A 19,424-nucleotide genomic window follows, 5' to 3' on the forward strand; every position below is an offset into this window, starting at 1 on the left:
CTGCCTATAAAAGCAAGCAATAATGCAATATCTCTTTGATTAGATAATTGCACAACAGATCTCTGTTAACAAAACAGATCTCTAAGTCAGTCCTAAAAGTAAATTATGTTGACCTGATTGCTCTTGATCTCTCCCACCACAAGATGGTTCTTGTGCTACTCAATCTCAGGAAAGCGTGCAACATATTGTTGGCCCCATGTTTCGTGAGCTGAAATAAAAAATCCCAGAAATGTTCCATAAACTCAAATTTGTTAACATCCCTGTTGGTGAGCATGTTTTCCTTTGCCAAGATAATCCATCAACCTGACAGTTGTGGTATATCAAAAATCTGATTAAACAGCATGATCATTACACAGGTGCACCTTGTGCTGGGGACAGTAAAAGCCTCTCTAAAATAAGCCATTTTGTCACACAACACAATGCCACAGATGTCTCCAGTTTTGAGGGAGCGTGCAATTGGCATACTGACTGCAACGTTGCTTTAGAGAATTTCTCAGTATATCGAACCAGCCTCACAACCACAGACCACGTGTAACCACGCCTACCAAGGACCTCCACATCTGGTTTCTTCACCTGCGGGATTGTCTGAGATCAGCCACCTGGACAGCTGATAAAACTGTGGGTTTGCATAACCAAAGAATCTCTACACAAACTGTCAGAAACAATCTCAGGGAAGCTCATCTGCATGCTCCTCGTCCTCACCAGGATCTTGACCTGACTGCAGTTCATCGTCGTAACCGACTTCAGTGGGAAAATGCTCAACTTCGATGGCCACTGGCACGTTGGAAAAGTGTGCTCTTCATGGATGAATCCCGGTTTCAACTGTACCAGGCAGATGGCAGACAGTGTATGGCGTCCTGTGAGCGAGCGCTTTTGTTGATGTCAACATTGTGAACAGAATGCCCCATGGTAGCAGTGGGGTTATGGTATGGGCAGGCATAAGCTACGAACAATGAACACAATTGCATTTTATCATAGCAATTTTGATGCACAGAGATACCGTGGCGAGATCCTGAGGCCCATTGTTGTGCCATTCATCCACCACTATCACCCCATGTTTCAGCATGAAAATGTCCTAGTTCTTCCATGGCCTGCATACCAGACATGTCACCCATGGAGCATGTTTGGGATACTCTGGATCAACGTGTATGACAGTGTGCCAATATCCATTAACTTTGTATAGCCATTGAAGAGGGGTGGGGCTAAATTCCACAGGCCACAATCAACAGCCTGATCAACTCTATGCGAAGGAGATGTGGTCAAATGGTGGTCACACTAGATACTGACTCGTTTTCTGATCCACACCCCTACTTTAAAAAAAAGAAGGTATCTGTGACCAACTGATGCATATCTGTATTCCCAGTCACATGAAATCCAAAGATTAGGGGATCATTTATTTCAATGGACTAATTTCCTTATATGAATTGTAACTCAGTAAAATATTTGAAAATGTTGCAAATCCAGTTTATATTTTTGTTCAGTGTATATTTTGGAATGGCTGATGTTAATTTCGGGAGGCTGCCATCAGCGAAAAGGGAACAAAACACATTTTCACAACCCGCCATATAATATCTAAGTGGCGCAACGTTCTAAGGCACTGCTTCTCAGTGCTAGAGGCATCACTACAGACCCTGGTTAGATCCTAGGCTGTATCACAACTGGCTGTGATTGGGAGTCCCATAGGGTGGTGCACAATTGGTTAGGGGAGGGTTTGGCCAGGGTAGGCCATCAATGTAAAATAAGAATGTGTTCTTAACCGACTTGCCTAGTTAAATAAAGGTTAAAAAATAAAAACAATGACAATCGTTGGCTGCTATGTATTGATAATGTGACTGTCTTGTTGGTGTGTAGCCAGTGACTTTTATAGAGACCACTCGAATTACCTGTGTTATTTGAGAAAGAAAATTATAGCTGCGTTCAAGGCTCTAAATTTAAAACGAAAATATTGGTAGCACTGGTACTCCCTTCCTAAAGAAAGGTAGGAGCCCCCCAATTAAATTTAGGAGCACCAGAATTTTTGGGGGGAGATACAGTCTATATTGGGACTATATGAATTCTAGCTACATTTGAAGCACATGTTGTGCCATAGAAATGTATGTGTAACACTGTAAATACATCAGCTTATTATAAAAGCTAAAATGTTGATATGAATACCTGTCATTGAAATGACAAAATAAGTTGTTTCTACATTGTGTAAAGCACTATATTCTTATTGAAACGCATTACATTGTACACCGTCTCTTTAAAAATGTCAGGTTTGTGACAATAACGTGCAATAAATCTCGCTCATTCACCGCTTTCTGGTGGCGCTTTGAATGCCTTGTTCAAAACAACTGAGAACTCGGAAATCTCCGAATTCCCAATTCAGCGCGTTCAATACAACTGGGAACTTGGAAAACGAGCTCCACCTGGAAAAAAAATCATTTTGAACGTTCATCCAACTCAGAATTTCCACTCGGGCCTCTTTCTAGAGCTCCGACTTTCCGACCTGAAGGTAACTGACTTCATGATTTGACCTCGTATTTTTTTATTAGTTCTCATAAACCCCCTACGAAAAGTCCAATTTGACAAAATCTTTATCCCTTCTTGACAAAATCCACACACGCTTCCGTGACGCTAATGTTGGGCCCGGGTTCTCCCAGGCTGCCGGCTTGGTGTAGGATCAGATAGAGCCAAGTAGTGGAATAGTGGTGCGTTTTTTTGGATGTAGGGTTAGTTAGTAGGGCAGTTTTTCTTCCCTATTCACCGTCCTTTTCCCTTCCATTTTTGTCTCAAATTGCAATGAATTCACATTCCAGAAGTAGGCAGAAACGCAGGGCCCAGATAAGAGAAATGGATTAATAACCTCGATTAATAGGGAAGGCCTCACACTCCAGTACAGAAGGTGGCGCTATATGCACCTTACAGTAAATTGTGATCTGCCACACTCATTTGAAGAAGATTTCTTGGGAGAACGCTTTCTCGCTAGAATAACAAAGACCAACTTCGTGAAATGTGAGTACAACGTTTATTTATTCAACAAATTACTTTCATTTGAATGTTTAATTCGATCATTGGGGCATGCAACGCCGAGTGTGTTTTCAACATCATCCCACTAGCCAAGCAAGCTATCTAGCTAACTACTGTTAGCTTACGTTGTTGGACACTACCGTCCGATTAGTAACGTAGGGACGAAAAACCCGTTTTGGTGATTCTTGGTAAATCATCCAAATAAATAAATCACTGCAAGTTTTTGGACTCATTCAGCAGTACAATACCATTAAATTAAATGCTCAATTCAATTTATTTTCCTATAACTTTAGTTGAAAATAATGCAGCCGCTGCTTCCTGTTGACAAGACATTAATAAATAGCCCAATGTCCAACAGTTTTAAAGTGTCCAAATCAATAACCAATATGCAGAAACAGTTCGTGATATATTGAAAACGTAAACATACAATTTACTATCTACACTTACATTTGCAACAATAGTAATCATATTACTTGTATTTTTTAAACGAGCACCCTATAAACTCCACACGCACCAAAACTCCGTTTTGTCAAGTGGTACTAAATCATTAATCGATGGGGTGATATTCACTGTTCAAACTACCACAACTCAAAACCACATGGAATGAGGATATTTTTACTTCACTGGTTAGAGGATACCCTTCACAACGGTCAGCTGCATTTTGGAATGTTGCATTTGGATATGGGGGTCACCAAAACAAGAGAAACGCAACATTGTTTTGTCAATCACTCCAATCTATTATCATGTTGAAATAAATTGCCCGAGAGGGGGGAGATTAGGTTGCACGTGCTGTTAAATCTCACACACTCAAAAACCACACGGAATCTGAGAATCATGTGTACATCACTGGTTGGAGGACAATTTGTAGAAGAACGCTAGCTACAATTTGAAGTGTTGCATTTTGATTCAAGTAGGTCACCAACGAGGTAAGTGTAACAACACCAATCTGTTAATCACTTCCATCGATATCATACTGACATCAATAGAACAGGGGGTAAACGTTTGGGTTGTAGCGCTGTTTAAACTAACGCTATTCAAAGGCCACACGGAAACTTGGAATAACCTGTACATGGTTGGTTAGATGATAATTTGTATAAGGCTTCTATCTTTATTTTGAAATGGCGGATGTTGATTTTGGGAGGCTGCCATCGTGGAAAAGGGAATACAACACTTTTTCTGTTTAGTTAAGGTATAAGGTATCAACATTGACAACGGTTAGCTGCTATTTAAGTAATCGTTTGACTTTCAATTCCGTCTATTGTTGTGTAGTCATCGACTTTTATATAGACCGTCCGAATTATCTGCGCCATTTGAGAAATAACATGTTATGAGCGTTCTAAATCCTGCTACCCTCAGCGTGTATGACAAAATCAACATTACAACACCAAAGATATTGATCTGTTTTAAGCTATTTATATTTTGTCATCGTGTTGACGATAAACTTTTATACTAACATCACCAATCTGAGGTAAAAAGCATGTGTAACCCTCCCCCCATTCGATGTGGTCAGTTTGTGTAATGTAGTAGTAACACACAGTTTATATACTGTCCACATCATGGAAAGTAGCGTAATATACATTAATTACATATTAGTCCTATTTTGTATTTTGATATGGCAAAATAATTAAATATCTTAATTTAGGATGATAATAAATTATGCAAACTCACAGATTTGTTCAATAATCACATTTCTCACAAGTTTATCCATTTAGAGATGTAAAAAAATGCTCATAAACACAATTTAACCATTGCTCTAGACTGGAGAGACCATGGATAGGGTCTCTGCAGCAGGCTGAACGTTTATGTCCCTGCTGATTGCCAGCAGGCGGTGTTTAGATAAACAACCAAAGTTAAACTAACTAGTTAATTGTACATTCAGGAATGTGTCAACTACAAAGAACCGCTTATTTTTTAAATCCTGAATTGGTTATTTGGCTAGCCAGGAAATGTTGCAAATCATCGTTTTAAATCTGTTTTCTTTCAGGGACTAAACAGGCCAATTGACGCTTTACCAGGACAAAGCACTCTTTCCTGACTGGTGTGGAGGTAAGATATTGTAACATTATCTGATTAAAAACATTCGACATTCAGCTAGTTGTTTTCTGCTTCATGATGGCTTACTAGCCAATTAATTGATTGTGCATCCTTAGCTACATGTATTAATGTTGTTTCCTAGTGAATACATGCATTCAGTGTCTAATTACTGCCAGTTCCCTACCTCTCTCTGTATTGGGTTGAGGGGTTGAGGGGCTGGGCAATGTTGCCAGTTAATTTTATTTAATTGTATCATTATTTTAGCAGGGAGTCACCATTGAGATGAGGTTCTCTTTCACAAGGGAGCCCTCTATATATAATTTCATGAATCTAAAAATTAAATACTATATGAAACAAGTAAAATACAGCACTACACAAATATTCAAGGAAAACTACATTCCTCAATAAGCAGGTCCCCAATCAATAATTTAAATTGCCAGAGTGGCACCAGAACATGCAATTGTAATGTATTTTATAGTTGGTTCCAGCAATGCGGTGCTTTAAAACTAAAAGCAGATTTACCTAGTTCGGTGGAGACCTGAGGAACCTTAAGATTCAACCAACCTCGTGAATGGGATTTTATATTTGAACAGTGAAGTTAGATAAGTCGGAAGCTTGTGTAGTAGTAGTTTGTAAACAAAAAGGTAATAATTAACTGATCTACGGGACATTAATGAGAACCAGCCAACCTTTTGATACAGCATTCAGTGGTGAGTATTGAAACTGTCACCTGTGAAGGGCGCTATGGGAGACATGGCATCCAAAGGTTTAACAGTAATGGCTGCTGCAGTCTGGTAAATGGTGTCACCGTAATCAAGAACTGGCACGAAAGTTGAATGTACAATCTGCTTCTTGCTATTTAGGGAGAGGCAAGATATATTTCTATAAAGAAGCCCACATTAAATCGTGGATTTTTAACTAGCTCATCCATATCTTTTTTTAAACATTAAATATTGTCAATCCAAATGCCCAGGTATTTAGTGCCGGGAACCAGATTGAAGGGAGAACCAGCCAATGAATAAATATGTAGTCAAATGTTTTTTGTTTGCGAGGATTAGAGAACAACATACAACAGTCTTGCCCGCATGAAGTACACGTTTTAAACCAAACAGGCTATTTTGTAAGGCAACAAAGTCAAATTGCAGCTCTAATATAGCCTTGACAACAGTTGGGACAATAGCATACATAAGTGTATCTGAATACAGATGAATATTACAAGTTTTAACAATTCAATATTATTTATATGAATGGGAAAGAGAACAGGTCCCAATACTGATCTCTGCGGTACACCTTTTGTAATATCCAGAAAACTAGACAATCAGAAATCACGCATTGTGACCTATTTGACAGATATTTGTCAATAAAAGTCAGAGGTATTCTACTCAAACTGTAAAGACTTTTATCAGTAAAATTATTAACCTGACAATGTAAGGGGTTATTAATTGTTACAATGCACAGGCCATGTTATGATGATGGTTCAAGATAATCTGATAATTGTTATGAACATGTTTTGAAGTATGAAATTATCATGCTTATGAATATGTAAAACTACATAATGATGGAACATTAAAGTACAGAAACATTAATGGTGCTTTCAAGACAACTGGGAACTTGGGGGAAAAAAACAGGGTCAAATCACAATGTCAGTAATCTTCCAGTTGGAAAGTCTGAGCTGTAGAAAGATGCCAGAGTTTCTGAGTTAGAATTCCAAGTTGGATGCACTTTTTAAATTGTGAAAGAGCAAAACATTTGGCACATATGAATTTCAAGGCAACCTGCAGTGTTGTTGATGCACATTTGACAGAGAAGAACAGTGTTCATTTTCATGTGAGAGAAGCTGAATTTATATGTCTTGTATGTTGATCCAAACACCGTTAAAAGAAAAAACGTCAGTGCTGTCATGTTTGGGAATTACTCTGCAGTAATATGATCAGTCCAAAACATTGCACAGCCCACAGACTTAAGTGCCTGCCTCAGATAAGATGTTTGCATGTCTACAGCTGGAGGGAACCCTCGGTGAGTGACGTCGGCACCTGTTTAGCTTTTGCATAGAAGTGCCCCCTCCCCGTTCAGTATCGAACATGTCCCTAACAAAATACATCACCTCTGTGGGGAGATTAAACTCGCCAAATCTCGTTGCAAAGATGTTTGGGAAAATACAACATGTTTGTAACACTTTACTTGACACCCAGCGTCCTTACACATTATGAAACGGTCATAACCATGTCATAACAGCTGACATAACCTGGCATAATTACACCTGTTGTGACATATTAGATTATTTTATGGCTGGTTATGACGCCTACATAAATGTCAAAACCCACAACCTACCACACAAAGCAAAACATTTCATTACACCATAGCTTACTTGTCAGTAGTATGTTTATGTTACCAAACATTTTTTGGAATTGACCAGAATTTAATATCATTGTAATTGTGCACACATTGATGTCAGACATGCAACTACCCAAATGCTTTGTTTCTGATGACTGGGATGCATGCAGGAGCAGATTTAAGAAACAGGACAAGACACCCTCTATTTGACTGATGACTGACATAAGGGAAAGTACGCGATAGACATATCTGGCTTATATGATTATGATGGTCATAATGATCATAATGCTTTATGACAAATTATTTAAAATATGACAGAGAAAAAAATGACTAAATAATTTGTTACAACAACAAACAAAAGGAAAGTTATTGGCAGGAAAAAAACACATTTGAACATAACCAGCCATAACATGATGCAATTTGTCTCAGCAGGTGTACATATATGGGTCATGAGTGTTATGACTATGTTATGAAAAGTTATGTTAGCTGTTATGACATATTTTGACATGGTTTTGACCGTGCCATAACGTTATGATACTGGGTGTCAAGTAAAGTGTTACCCAAATTTCTTTGGAAAAGCAGACTATTTTTAATTTATGTCATTAACTGTTTTGTCCCTCCCCTGTAGTCCCAAATTAAGTCCATTCAAGTGATTGAAGATATCACAAAAAAAATCATTTTCTCTGGAATGTGATGGGTTTCTTCTGACGGCAGTCGAGAGATAATCAACTCTCCCATCCCTAAGCTCACATACTCCCTTGAGAGCGTTAGGTCTACCCTTATTTAACCACTGAATCATGATGCTCAGCAGACATGTCTTTCAGCAGACTAAGAAACAAGCTATGTTGAAGGCTAAATGTTGATCAGATAAAGTTTATGATGGCCATAACTGAGTCCAGTGCATTCTTTAACTCACCGCAGAGTTTAGCGCAAAGCACACTCAGGCAGTGTAGTCACATCTGCGGTGAAAGAGTCCATACCACCTATAGGCGGCCAGACAGACCCTGTACCCCTGTTAGCTGCTCTGATTGGCTGTAACTGGTATCTTAGTGCTATTGATTGACAGCACTTAATGGGCAGGACGTTAGGAAAACAGATTCTCCCATTGGAGAATGTTGAACTCATTTTGGCACTAAACATTGGATTTCTGCATGGATTTTTAGCTGATGAAATTGTTTTTTATGTTTGAGCAAATGGCCAATCTAAATTGGTAAAAGGCCGCATCTTGCCAACTGGCAGCCAGTTGAATAGCCCTAACCTAACATTTCAGCTTGTCTGTGTCACTCTTGCTAGTAAGGCGCTTTGCTTCCTTTTTTATTTTGGAAGACTGTCAGTTCAACCTCACATAAGATGCAAGTCACTGATATGAGTGTGGTCATTTCATTACCTGAAATGGTTATTTTTAGATTTTCTTTTCAGTCAAGCTCAGAAATGGACAATACATCTTCTTCAACCAGAGAAGTGGAGAGTGTATTTGTAAGTATCATTGTATATCACAACACAAAATGGCTGATATTATTTAAGTCCTGCAAAGTTGTCACCACTTGTGTTTGGGGAGAAATGTTTGGGGATAATTGTACAATAGCCATTTTGGAGCTTGTTTCTCTTCCATTGTGTGTCAGCAGCAACTATGTCATGTTTTAGGCTGACTGTGAACTGCAATTCTGCAGAGGCTTCTGCCTTCCTGATTTTCAAAAACCCTTGACATACTTTGCCTTCAGAAAGTATTCATACCTCTTGACTTATTCCACATTTTGTTAAGCTGCTGCTACTCGCTGTTATTATCTATGTATAGTCACTTTACATATTACCTCGACTAACCTCTACCCCCACACATTGACTCTGTACCGGTACCTCCTGTACATAGCCTCGTCATTGTTATTTTGTAACTTTTTATAGTTTATTTAGTAAATATTTGCTTAACTCGTATTTTTCGAAAACTACATTGTTGGTAAAGGGCTTGTAAGTAAGCATTTCACGGTAATACCTAGTGTATTCGGCTCGTTTCCCCCCCATCTACACACACACAACCCCATAATGACAGTGAAACATGCTTTTAGAAATGTTAGCGAATGTATAGAAAATGAAGGATAAACATCTCATTTGCATAAGTATTCACAACCCTGAGTCACTACTTTTGTAGAAGGACCTGTATCAGCTTTGCACATCTGGATTTGGGCATTTTCTCTTGTTCCTGGCAGAGTTTTGTAAATTAGATTTTTTTTTTTTTAAATATATAAATATATATCAGCTAAAAAAGAAACGTCCTCTCACTGTCAACTGCGTTTATTTTTTAGCAAACCTAACGTGTAAATATTTGTATGAACATAAGATTCATCAACTGAGACATAAACTGAACAAGTTCCACAGACATGTGACTAACATAAATGGAATAATGTGTCCCCGAACAAAGGGGGGGTCAAAATCAAAAGTAACAGTCAGTATCTGGTGTGGCCACCAGGTGCATTAAGTACCGCAGTGCATCTCCTCATTGACTGCACCAGATTTGCCCGTTCTTGCTGTGAGATGTTACCCCACTCTTCCACCAAGACACCTGCAAGTTCCCGGACGTTTCTGCGGGGAATGGCCTAGCCCTCACCCTCTGATCCAACAGGTCCTAGACGTGCTCAATGGGATTGAGATCCGGGCTCTTCGCTGGCCATGGCTGAACACTGACATTCCTGTCTTGAAGGAAATCACGCACAGGACGAGCAGTATGGCTGGTGGCATTGTCATGCTGGAGGGTCATGTCAGGATGAGCCTGCAGGAAGGGTACCACATGAGGGAGGCACAGCGTTGAGATTGCCTGCAATGACAACAAGCTCAGTCCAATGATGCTGTGACACACCGCCCCAGACCATGACGGACCCTCCACCTCCAAATCGATCCCGCTCCCGAGTACAGGCGTTGGCGTAACGCTCATTCCTTCGATGATAAACGTGAATCTAACCATCACCTCTGGTGAGACAAAACCGCGACTCTTCAGTGAAGAGCCCTTTTTGCCATTCCTGTCGGGTCCAGCGACGGTGTGTTTGTGTCCATAGGCGACATTGTTGCCGGTGATGTCTGGTGAGGTCCTGCCTTCCAACAGGCCTACAAGCCCTCAGTCCAGCCTCTCTCAGCCTATTGCGGACAGTCTGAGCACTGATGGAGGGATTGTGCATTCCTGGTGTAACTTTGGCAGTTGTTGTTGCCATTCCGTACCTGTCCCACAGATGTGATGTTCTGATGTACCGATCCTGTGCAGGTGTTGTTACACGTGGTCTGCCACTGCGAGGACGATCAGCTGTCCGTCCTGTCTCCCTGTAGCGCTGTCTTAGGCGACTCACAGTATGGACATTGCAATTTCTTTCCCTGGCCACATCTGCAGTCCTCATGCCTCCTTGCAGCATGCCTAAGGCACGTTCACGCAGTTCATCTTTCTTTTGGTCAGTAGAAATGCCTTTTTAGTGTCCTAAGTTTTCACAAGTGTGACCTTAATTGCCTACCGCCTGTAAGCTGTTAGTGTCTTAACGACCGTTCCACAGGTGCATGTTCATTAATTGTTTATGGCTCATTGAACAAGCATGGGAAACAGTGTTGAAACCCTTTACAATGAAGATCTGTGAAGTTATTTGGATTATCAGGGTCCTGGGATGTTTCATTTATTTATATTTATATATTTATATAGTTGAAGTCATAACTTTACATACACCTTAGTCAAATATATTTAAACTTAAGTTCACAGTTCCTGACATTTTAATCCTAGTAAAAATTCCCTGTCTTAGGTCAGTAAGGGTCACCACATTATTTTAAGAATGTGAAATGTCAGAATAATAGTAGAGAGATTATTTATTTCAGCTTTTATTTCTTTCATCACATTCCCAGTGGGTCAGAAGTTTACATACACTCAGTTAGTATTTGGTAGCATTGCCTTTAATTTGTTTAACTTGGGTCAAATGTTTAGGGTAGCCTTCCACAAGCTTCCCACAATAAGTTGGGTGAATTTTGGCCCATTTCTCATTTTGTGAGCATTTCTCCTTTGCCAAGATAATCAATCCACCTGACAAGTGTGGCATATCAAGAAGATATTTAAACAGAATGATCATTACACGGATGCACCTTGTGCTGGGGACAATAAAAGGCCACTAAAATGTTCAGTTTTGTCACAATGTCTCAAGTTGAGGGATGCTGACTGTAGGAATGTCCACCAGAGCTGTTGCCAGAGAATGTTATGTTAATTTCTCTACCATAAGCCACCTCCAATGTCGTTTTATATATTCTGGCAGTACATCCAACCAGCCTCACAACCGCAGACCACGTGTATGGTGTCGTGTGGGCGAGCATTTTGCTGATATCAACGTTGTGAATGGAGTGCCCCATTGTGGCGTTGGGGTTATGGTATGGCAGGGATAAGTTACAGACAAGAAACACAATTGCATTTTATCGATGGCAATTTGAATGCACAGAGATACCGTGATGAGATCCTGAGGCTCATTCATCAGCAGGAATCACCTTATGTTTCAGCATAATAATGCATTGCCCCATGTCGCAAGGATCTGTACACAATTCCTGGAAGCTGAAAATGTCCCCGTTTCTGGCCTGCATACTCGCCAGGCATGTTTGGGATGCTCTGGATCGACGTGTAGGAACGCGTGTTACAGTTCCCGCCAATATCAAGCAACAAGTGTAGTGGGACACCATTCAACATTCCAATCAACAGCCTGATCAACTCTATGCGATGGAGACGTGTCACGATGCATGTCTGTATTTCCACTCATGTGAAATCCATAGATTAGGGCCAAAGAACAAAGATCATACCCCCAAGACATGCCAACCTCCCCTGTTATTGCTAATGGTGAGAGGTTAGCATGTCTTAAGGATATGATCTTTGAAACACAACCAAAACAAAGCGTGAATGCAACAAGTTTGTGTAGTCACTAGCTTGATGTAGTCCATGTGCGCTAAGAATATGGAACTAAATACTAAACTTTTGACAGAGGGGTCAAAATTATCTTCACCCATCTTTTTAAGAGAGAAAAAATATTGAAACAATCTATTTCTCTGAGAAATTATATCAGTATAAAATAATAATTAGAAAACTTTTTGGAGCATAAAATATAGCTCAGTATTGGTATTTAGTTTAGTCTTTTTTGCTCTTCTTTATCAAGGGTGCCAATAATTTGAGGTGACTATGTATTATATGGGCCCAATGAGATCTTTAGCTATCTAAAAATGGTCTACCTGAGCAAGTCACCATTCCGGAAACTTTAAAGTCTGAAGATTATCCCTGAGTTGATATTTCTGTCTGTGACAGAGTCTGAAGAGGTCGAGCAAGACTGAGCTCAGGCCCAGATACTGTGGATATCATATTTCTAAGGCCACTCTGATTTGTGTTCATCATACAGGGATGAAATTAGTCTCATTCCTTTCACAAGGACCAAATCTGTCTCGGTATCCCTTTAGCTGTGGAGTTAGTCAGGAACTTAGAGACCTGATACATGTTTTACTCTGTACACTAGCATACAGAATAGATAATGGAATGATTACAAATAAGAAAGGAGCATGGTTTCATTTTATTACTTGATTGCATGAAATAGGCCCTTTCAGAATAATAAGGACACAGTTATTGGTTTAGTAAATTAGTTGATATGTTGGAGTAAAACAGTTCAGGTTTTCAGTGATCAGACATTTACATTTACATTTAAGTCATTTAGCAGACGCTCTTATCCAGAGCGACTTACAAATTGGTGCATTCACCTTATGACATCCAGTAGAACAGTCACTTTACAATAGTGCATCTAAATCTTAAAGGGGGGTGACAATGACAATGCATTTAGTAAAACAAATGTATCAATTCTGATTTGTTTTCATGATTTCAGCTCAACAAACACATGCTTGGATATGATTCTGAAGATTCAATCAGCAACATAGAAATAAAAGAATATGAATATGTTCCAGGAACAGAAAGTGACAGTGAGAGCAGCTTAGAGGACTTCACTGCATTAAAGGACAAATGCACCACTAAAGCAAGATCTGCACCTAAAGATGGCCAACTTGACAAAGACTTGCTTGGTTATGATTCTGAAGACTCAATCAGCAGCATAGAAATAACAGAATATGAATATGTGCCAGAATATGAATATGTGCCAGGAACAGAAAGTGACAGTGAGAGCAGCTTAGAGGACTTTACTGCATTGAAGGACAAATGCCCTACTAAAGCAAGATTGGAACCTAAAGATGGCCAACTTGACAAAGACAGGATTGGATATAATTCTGAAGATTCAATCAGCAGCACAGAAATAACACGAGATGAATGTGTGTCAAGAACAGAAAGTGAAAGTGAGAGCAGCTTGGAGCACTGCACTGTATTGAAGAACAAAGGCCCCACCAAAGCAAGATCTGCTCCTAAAGATGGTCCAAAAAAGACTTATAAGAGACATAGAAATACAGAATCTGACACCTCTGTGCAAGAATCGACAAGTTCACTTGAAGTCATGCACGTTACAAAGACTAAAGATGGATCAAGAAGATACACCAAAAAACATTACTGTCTCTTTTGTGAGAAACCACAATCAAAAATTGCCCGGCATCTGGAAATGATTCATAAAAGTGAAGCTGAAGTCGCAAAGGCCCTTTCTTTCCCAAAGAACTCCAAGGACAGAAAGCTCCAACTGACTATACTGAGGAAACGAGGGGACAGAGCACACAACATGCAAGTCATAAGAGAAGGCAAAGGTGTTATAGTTCCTTGTAAACAAACCAGTTCCCCAAATGGAAATCCAAAAGACTTCTTGCACTGTGCAAATTGCCAAGGACTCTTTAAAAGAAAATTCCTATGGAAACACATGAAACGGTGCCCACTGAGTGGTGTACGGCTGAAACCTGGTAAAACACGAGTGCAGGCTATTTGTGCCCATGCACAACCTGTGCCAGATGGGATAAGCAAGGGACTGTGGAAACTCGTCAATGATATGACACAAGATGAGGTGGTAGATGTCATAAAGAGAGACAAATGTATCATCCAGTTCGGGGAGCAACATTACAACATCATGGGACACAGACGTGCCAATCATGAATTGATACGGCAGAAAATGCGCGAGCTGGGGAGACTGGTTTTGAAAGGGAAGCATGTATCACCTCTCACGAGATTGGAGGAATACATTGATCCAGCTAACTTCCTCCACACAATCAGTGCAGTGAAAGCTGTTTGTGGCTTTGACAGTGATAAGAATACACTAAAGACACCTTCACTAGCCTTAAAACTTGGCCATAACCTTCAGAAGGTTGCAGACATAGTTAGTTGTGAGGCTAGGGTCTCCGGTAACAAGAAAAAGGCTCAGAAGGTAGAGGACTTCAAACATATCTATAAGACATGCTGGAGAGAGTACATCTCGTGTCATGCTCACAAAACATTTGAAGAAAATAAGTTCAATGCTCCACTGATCTTGACATTTGCTGAAGATGTCAAGAAACTGCACATCCACCTTCAAGAAAAACAGAAAACATGCTACAGCCAACTTTCCAAAGAACCTAACAGGAAGACGTGGGCACAGCTGGCTAAAGTCACTCTGTCACAAATGACGGTCTTTAACCGAAAAAGACTAGGGAATGCCTCCCTGATGACAGTGGCCTCATTCGTGTCTCGAGACAAAACTGCTTTACATGACGATTATGGGAACTCCCTTTCAGATGTTGAACGGGCGCTATGCCAACATTTTAGTCGCATAGAAATATGTGGAAAGCGATCAAGAAAAGTCACAGTGCTTCTATCCCCTACAATGATCAAATCAATGGAGCTGCTTGCAGAGAAGCGTGAACATTGCAGCGTTCTGAAGGAGAACATCTATATGTTCGCCATTCCAGGCTGTCCAACATCATTCAGCGGATCAGACTGCCTGCGTCTCTTTGCCAAGAAGTGTGGGGCTAAATGTCCAGAATCCCTCTCGTCCACCAAGTTGCGTAAACACATCACCATGATGTCTACTGTACTCAACTTAAATGACACCGACATGGACCTGCTAGCCGATTTCCTGGGACATGATCTACAGATGGACAAAAAATATTACAGGTTACCTGAGGGAACACTTCAGCTGGCAAAAATCACCAAAGTCCTCATGGCGATGGAGCAGGGAAGGCTAAACGAATTCAAGGGGAAAGGTCTTGACCAGATCCACATCAGTCCAGTGGGTATGTAACAATCTGTCAAGTTGAACCTGGTACCTCAACCCTGTCATGGTGACATTTTCTGAGCAACCTGTCTATTTCGCTCTCCTTGCTAAGAGATGTTCTTGCTTGCTTGTATTTCAGAGTGTGTTGAGCTGGATGAAGAGAGTGATACAGACTTTACTGAAGAAACTCCTGGAAGGTCATGTGAGCCACAAGGTAAAGATTTTGATGTGGAATGAAAGCATTTAATGCCCAGCAGCTTTTAGAAACTTGTTCAATTTTAATTTCCAGCCATAACATATTCATAAATGACACACATTGTACCTTAGGGCCAACAGTTTAATTGATACTGTATATGCAGACAGCATGTTGTAGGATTTCAATACTGATCCATGGGATTTAGGAATTTGTATTCATGTGTTTCCATTGGCTCACCAGAGAGGACACGGGAGGCCATGGCAGGAAGATCAGGTAAGGAACCTGCCCAAATTAATCTTATTGATGTGTTTGTTCCCTCTTCCACTTGGCTCTTTAGTCTCTACTATTCTAAAATGTCTGCATGCATTTCCAGCACTTAGTCATGTCAAAATAGTTTCTCTGTTTACTCCCACAAACATTTTTATTATAGACATATTAGTCCTTGCACGTAGACTCTGGTTGGTGAATTAGTGGTTTATATTTCCTGCCAAGCCAAATCTTAGAGCTCTATTCTTTAGTAAGTGGTACTCAGCCACTTTGCTGAAGGAGTCTCAAATTGTGGCTCTAAAAATGAACAAGTAATCCACACACTCGTGATTTCATTACTCATGCTCCAACAATTACATTCTTATAATGCAATGTTCCAATTTTTTAAAGAGAGACTCAGCGAGACCAGTGTTCATTTTGTTAGCTGTTTTAGTCTTAGTCACATTTGAATAATTTCATCTCTCGTTAGTTTTAGTTATCTAAAACTCTGGACAATTTTAGTGTAGTTTTAGCCACAGCAATTTATTATAATTTTTACAGTTAGTGCAATCATCTTAAGATAGCTAGGTGGGACAACCACATATCACAGTAATTTTTCTACCCATCGTAACTATCAAGGGGGCAAATAACATTGCTTTCCAAAAATGCCTGAAGTATTACTGTACTCCTAATACTCAACAAATAGCATTTGTTTTTCCCATCGGTAAATGGCAACTACAAATCGCATTTGCGGATCGTGAGAAACCCCATCCGAATCAATGTGGTCAAAGCAAAAATAGCCTACATGAAAGTAAGAGAGTGAGTAAACGTTATTGTTTCTACACTGAACAAAAATGTAAACGCAACATGTAAAGTGCTGGTCCCATGTTGGATGAGCTGAAATAAAAGATCCCAGACATTTTCCATATGCATAAAAAGCTTATTTCTCTCAAATTATATGCACAAATTTGTTTACATCCCTGTTAGGGAGCAGTTTATCCTTTGCAAGATAATCTATTCACCCGACTTGTGTGGCATATCAAGAAGCTGATTAACAGCATGATCATTACACAGGTGCATTTTGTGCTGGTGGGGGTGCTGAGGAGTATTTCTGTCTGAAATAAATCCCTTTTTGATGGGAAAAACACATTTTGATTGGCTGGCCCTGGCTCCCTGGTGGGTGGGCATGTCATAGGATTCGGGAGGCCATGGCGGCCTCTATAGTCTCTCCTATTCTAAGATCTCTAAAACTCTCTAGAGGCTCTGAAACTTAATTCTGTAAGAAACTGAGAAGATATATATTTGGCCATTTTAACAATTTATTGAATCAACTATAAATGGCAATATATTGAGTATGGACTCTGATCCTTTTGGGATACTCCCTACAACAAAAGCACCATAACAAAGTTCACAATTAAATGAAAAAAAATAGGTAGAGAATGGAATAATCTACATTCCCCATAGGGATAGAGCAGACCCAAAGCAGGTGGAGACTGGGGTGGAGGTAGGTGTGGAGGTAGGTAGCCTAGTGGTTAGAGCGTTAAGCCAGTAATCAAAAGTTTGCTGGTTCGAATCTCTAAGGTGAAACAATCTGTAGATGTGCCCTTGAGCACTTAACCCTAAGTAAGTCGCTCTGGATAAGAGTGTCTGCTAAATGACTGAAATGTTAAAAAAATAAAAATGTATCCAGTTTGTAAACAGCATGCAACATAACGCATGACTTCAGTTAAGCAGAAAAAGCGCATGCATAGAATTCAAATACAGCATGATGTATGGTGACGCAGCAAAAATGCCTCAAATATTTTTTAATTGTTGTTTACTTGTCCCAAGGTTCTAAGAAGAGGAAGTGGAGTGAGGAGGACAAAGGGACAGTGGAAGAAACATATATTCAATTCATGGACTCTGGAGCTACTCCAGGGAATGCAGACTCTTGCATGCATCAAGGCAGTGCCACAAGCCCTCAGAGAGCAGGACTGGCGGGCAGTGAAGTATTATGTCAAGAACAGAATTACAGCACATGTGAGCAGGAGTACCAATAAATGTTGTAGTCTGTCTGGCCCTCTGTCTGCTTGTCTTTCTGCCTCTGTCTGTTCCTCTACCTGCATATCTGTCTGCTGCGTGTCTCTGTCCCTTTGCCTGCTTGTCTGTCCCTCTGCCTGCCTGCCTGCCTGCCTGTCTGTCAGTCTGTGCCTCTGCCTGTCTGAAATGCAGTGCCTCCAGATTCCCTAGTTGTAATCAAGACGATATTATGTACAATGTTTAGTATTCACACAATTACCCCAATAATGTAAAAGTTAATTTGCAGTTTGTTTATCAGATTTTTTATTTTTTTTTGAACGGGTATTTAGTCCTAGGCAGTGTTGTGATTAGTTATAAGAACATGTAACAAAAGTAATGTTACAATATTACTTTGCATAGAAAGTAACGTTATATTACTTTGTTACTTTCATGAACAGTCTGACCTCACTGTTTGACTGTCAGATGGAGTGAGGCAAGCCATGCGTGCTCTACCAAAGATACTACTAATAATATCTAATTCGTTAAAAAAATCAAACATCTTGGTCATTACTTTTTCTTCCTAAATGGTGTAGACTGGTGTATTTGTCTGAATTTTGCAGTAAAGATTATACAAGAGTATAGACTACACCCATAGCCTGGCCCCTTTGCGACATAAAACATTTTATGCACTCGTGAAATGTTGGCCAAGAACCGTTGTACAAATAAACATGATGGCTTTCTTTTAAACTTACCATGTGTTATTCACTACTGCAGTTATTTTTAAAGGTTTCCCAGAGTTTTATCTTCAAGTACATTATTAATAGCATAACAAGAAGGCATTCTGTAGTCGCAGATAGTTCGACAGGCAGGCAAGCTGACGCATTGGACCACCAGCAAGTTAATTAAATCAACATTGATGAACAAATTGTAGCCAAATTAACCTCTACAGCATCGGTGTATCCCCTGCCGGACGGTTGAGCTAACGTAGGCTAATGTGATTAGCATGAGGTTGTAAGTAACCAAAATTCACAGGACATAGACATATCTAATATGGGCAGAAAGCTTACATTTGGTCATCTAACTGCACTGTCCAATTTACAGTGAAAGAATACCATATTATTGTTTGAGAGTGCACAATTATGAACTTTAAAATGTATTAATAAACCAATTAGGCACATTTGGGCAGTCTTGATACAACATCTTGAACAGAATGCAATGGTTCATTGGATCAGTCTAAAACTTTGAACATATACTGTCGAAATTGTGGCTATATTCCTAAGTCATATTGGCCTTTCTCTTGCATTTCAAACATGTTTTTTACATTATCTTTTAACAGATCTAATGTGTGTTATTCTCCTACATTAATTTCGCATTTCCACAAACCTCAAAGTGTTTCCTTTCAAATGGTATTGAGAATATGCATATCTTTGCTTCAGGTCCTGAACTACAGGCAGTTA

General features: G+C 39.8%; 1 protein-coding gene across 3 annotated transcripts; it reads left to right on the forward strand.

Annotated features, from left to right (window-relative positions):
* Positions 1 to 2,383: 2,383 nt before the first annotated feature.
* On the forward strand, positions 2,384 to 18,718 carry LOC118360949 (uncharacterized). 3 transcript variants are annotated; one of them, XM_035740549.2, is made up of 7 exons: positions 2,384 to 2,994; positions 4,994 to 5,055; positions 8,784 to 8,853; positions 13,239 to 15,546; positions 15,667 to 15,741; positions 15,964 to 15,996; positions 17,800 to 18,718. In XM_035740549.2, the coding sequence occupies exons 3-7, from the start codon at positions 8,809 to 8,811 to the stop codon at positions 18,006 to 18,008; spliced, it is 2,670 nt and encodes an 889-aa protein (XP_035596442.1). In that variant the 5' UTR covers positions 2,384 to 2,994; positions 4,994 to 5,055; positions 8,784 to 8,808; the 3' UTR covers positions 18,009 to 18,718. The 3 variants fall into 3 exon arrangements, with proteins under 3 accessions (XP_035596442.1, XP_035596443.1, XP_035596444.1); XM_035740550.2 differs by having other exon boundaries at positions 8,797 to 8,853; XM_035740551.2 differs by lacking the exon at positions 8,784 to 8,853 and having other exon boundaries at positions 2,399 to 2,994.
* Positions 18,719 to 19,424: the final 706 nt, after the last annotated feature.

This window comes from Oncorhynchus keta, chromosome 28 (genome assembly GCF_023373465.1).
Source record: "Oncorhynchus keta strain PuntledgeMale-10-30-2019 chromosome 28, Oket_V2, whole genome shotgun sequence".
NCBI lineage: Eukaryota > Metazoa > Chordata > Actinopteri > Salmoniformes > Salmonidae > Oncorhynchus > Oncorhynchus keta.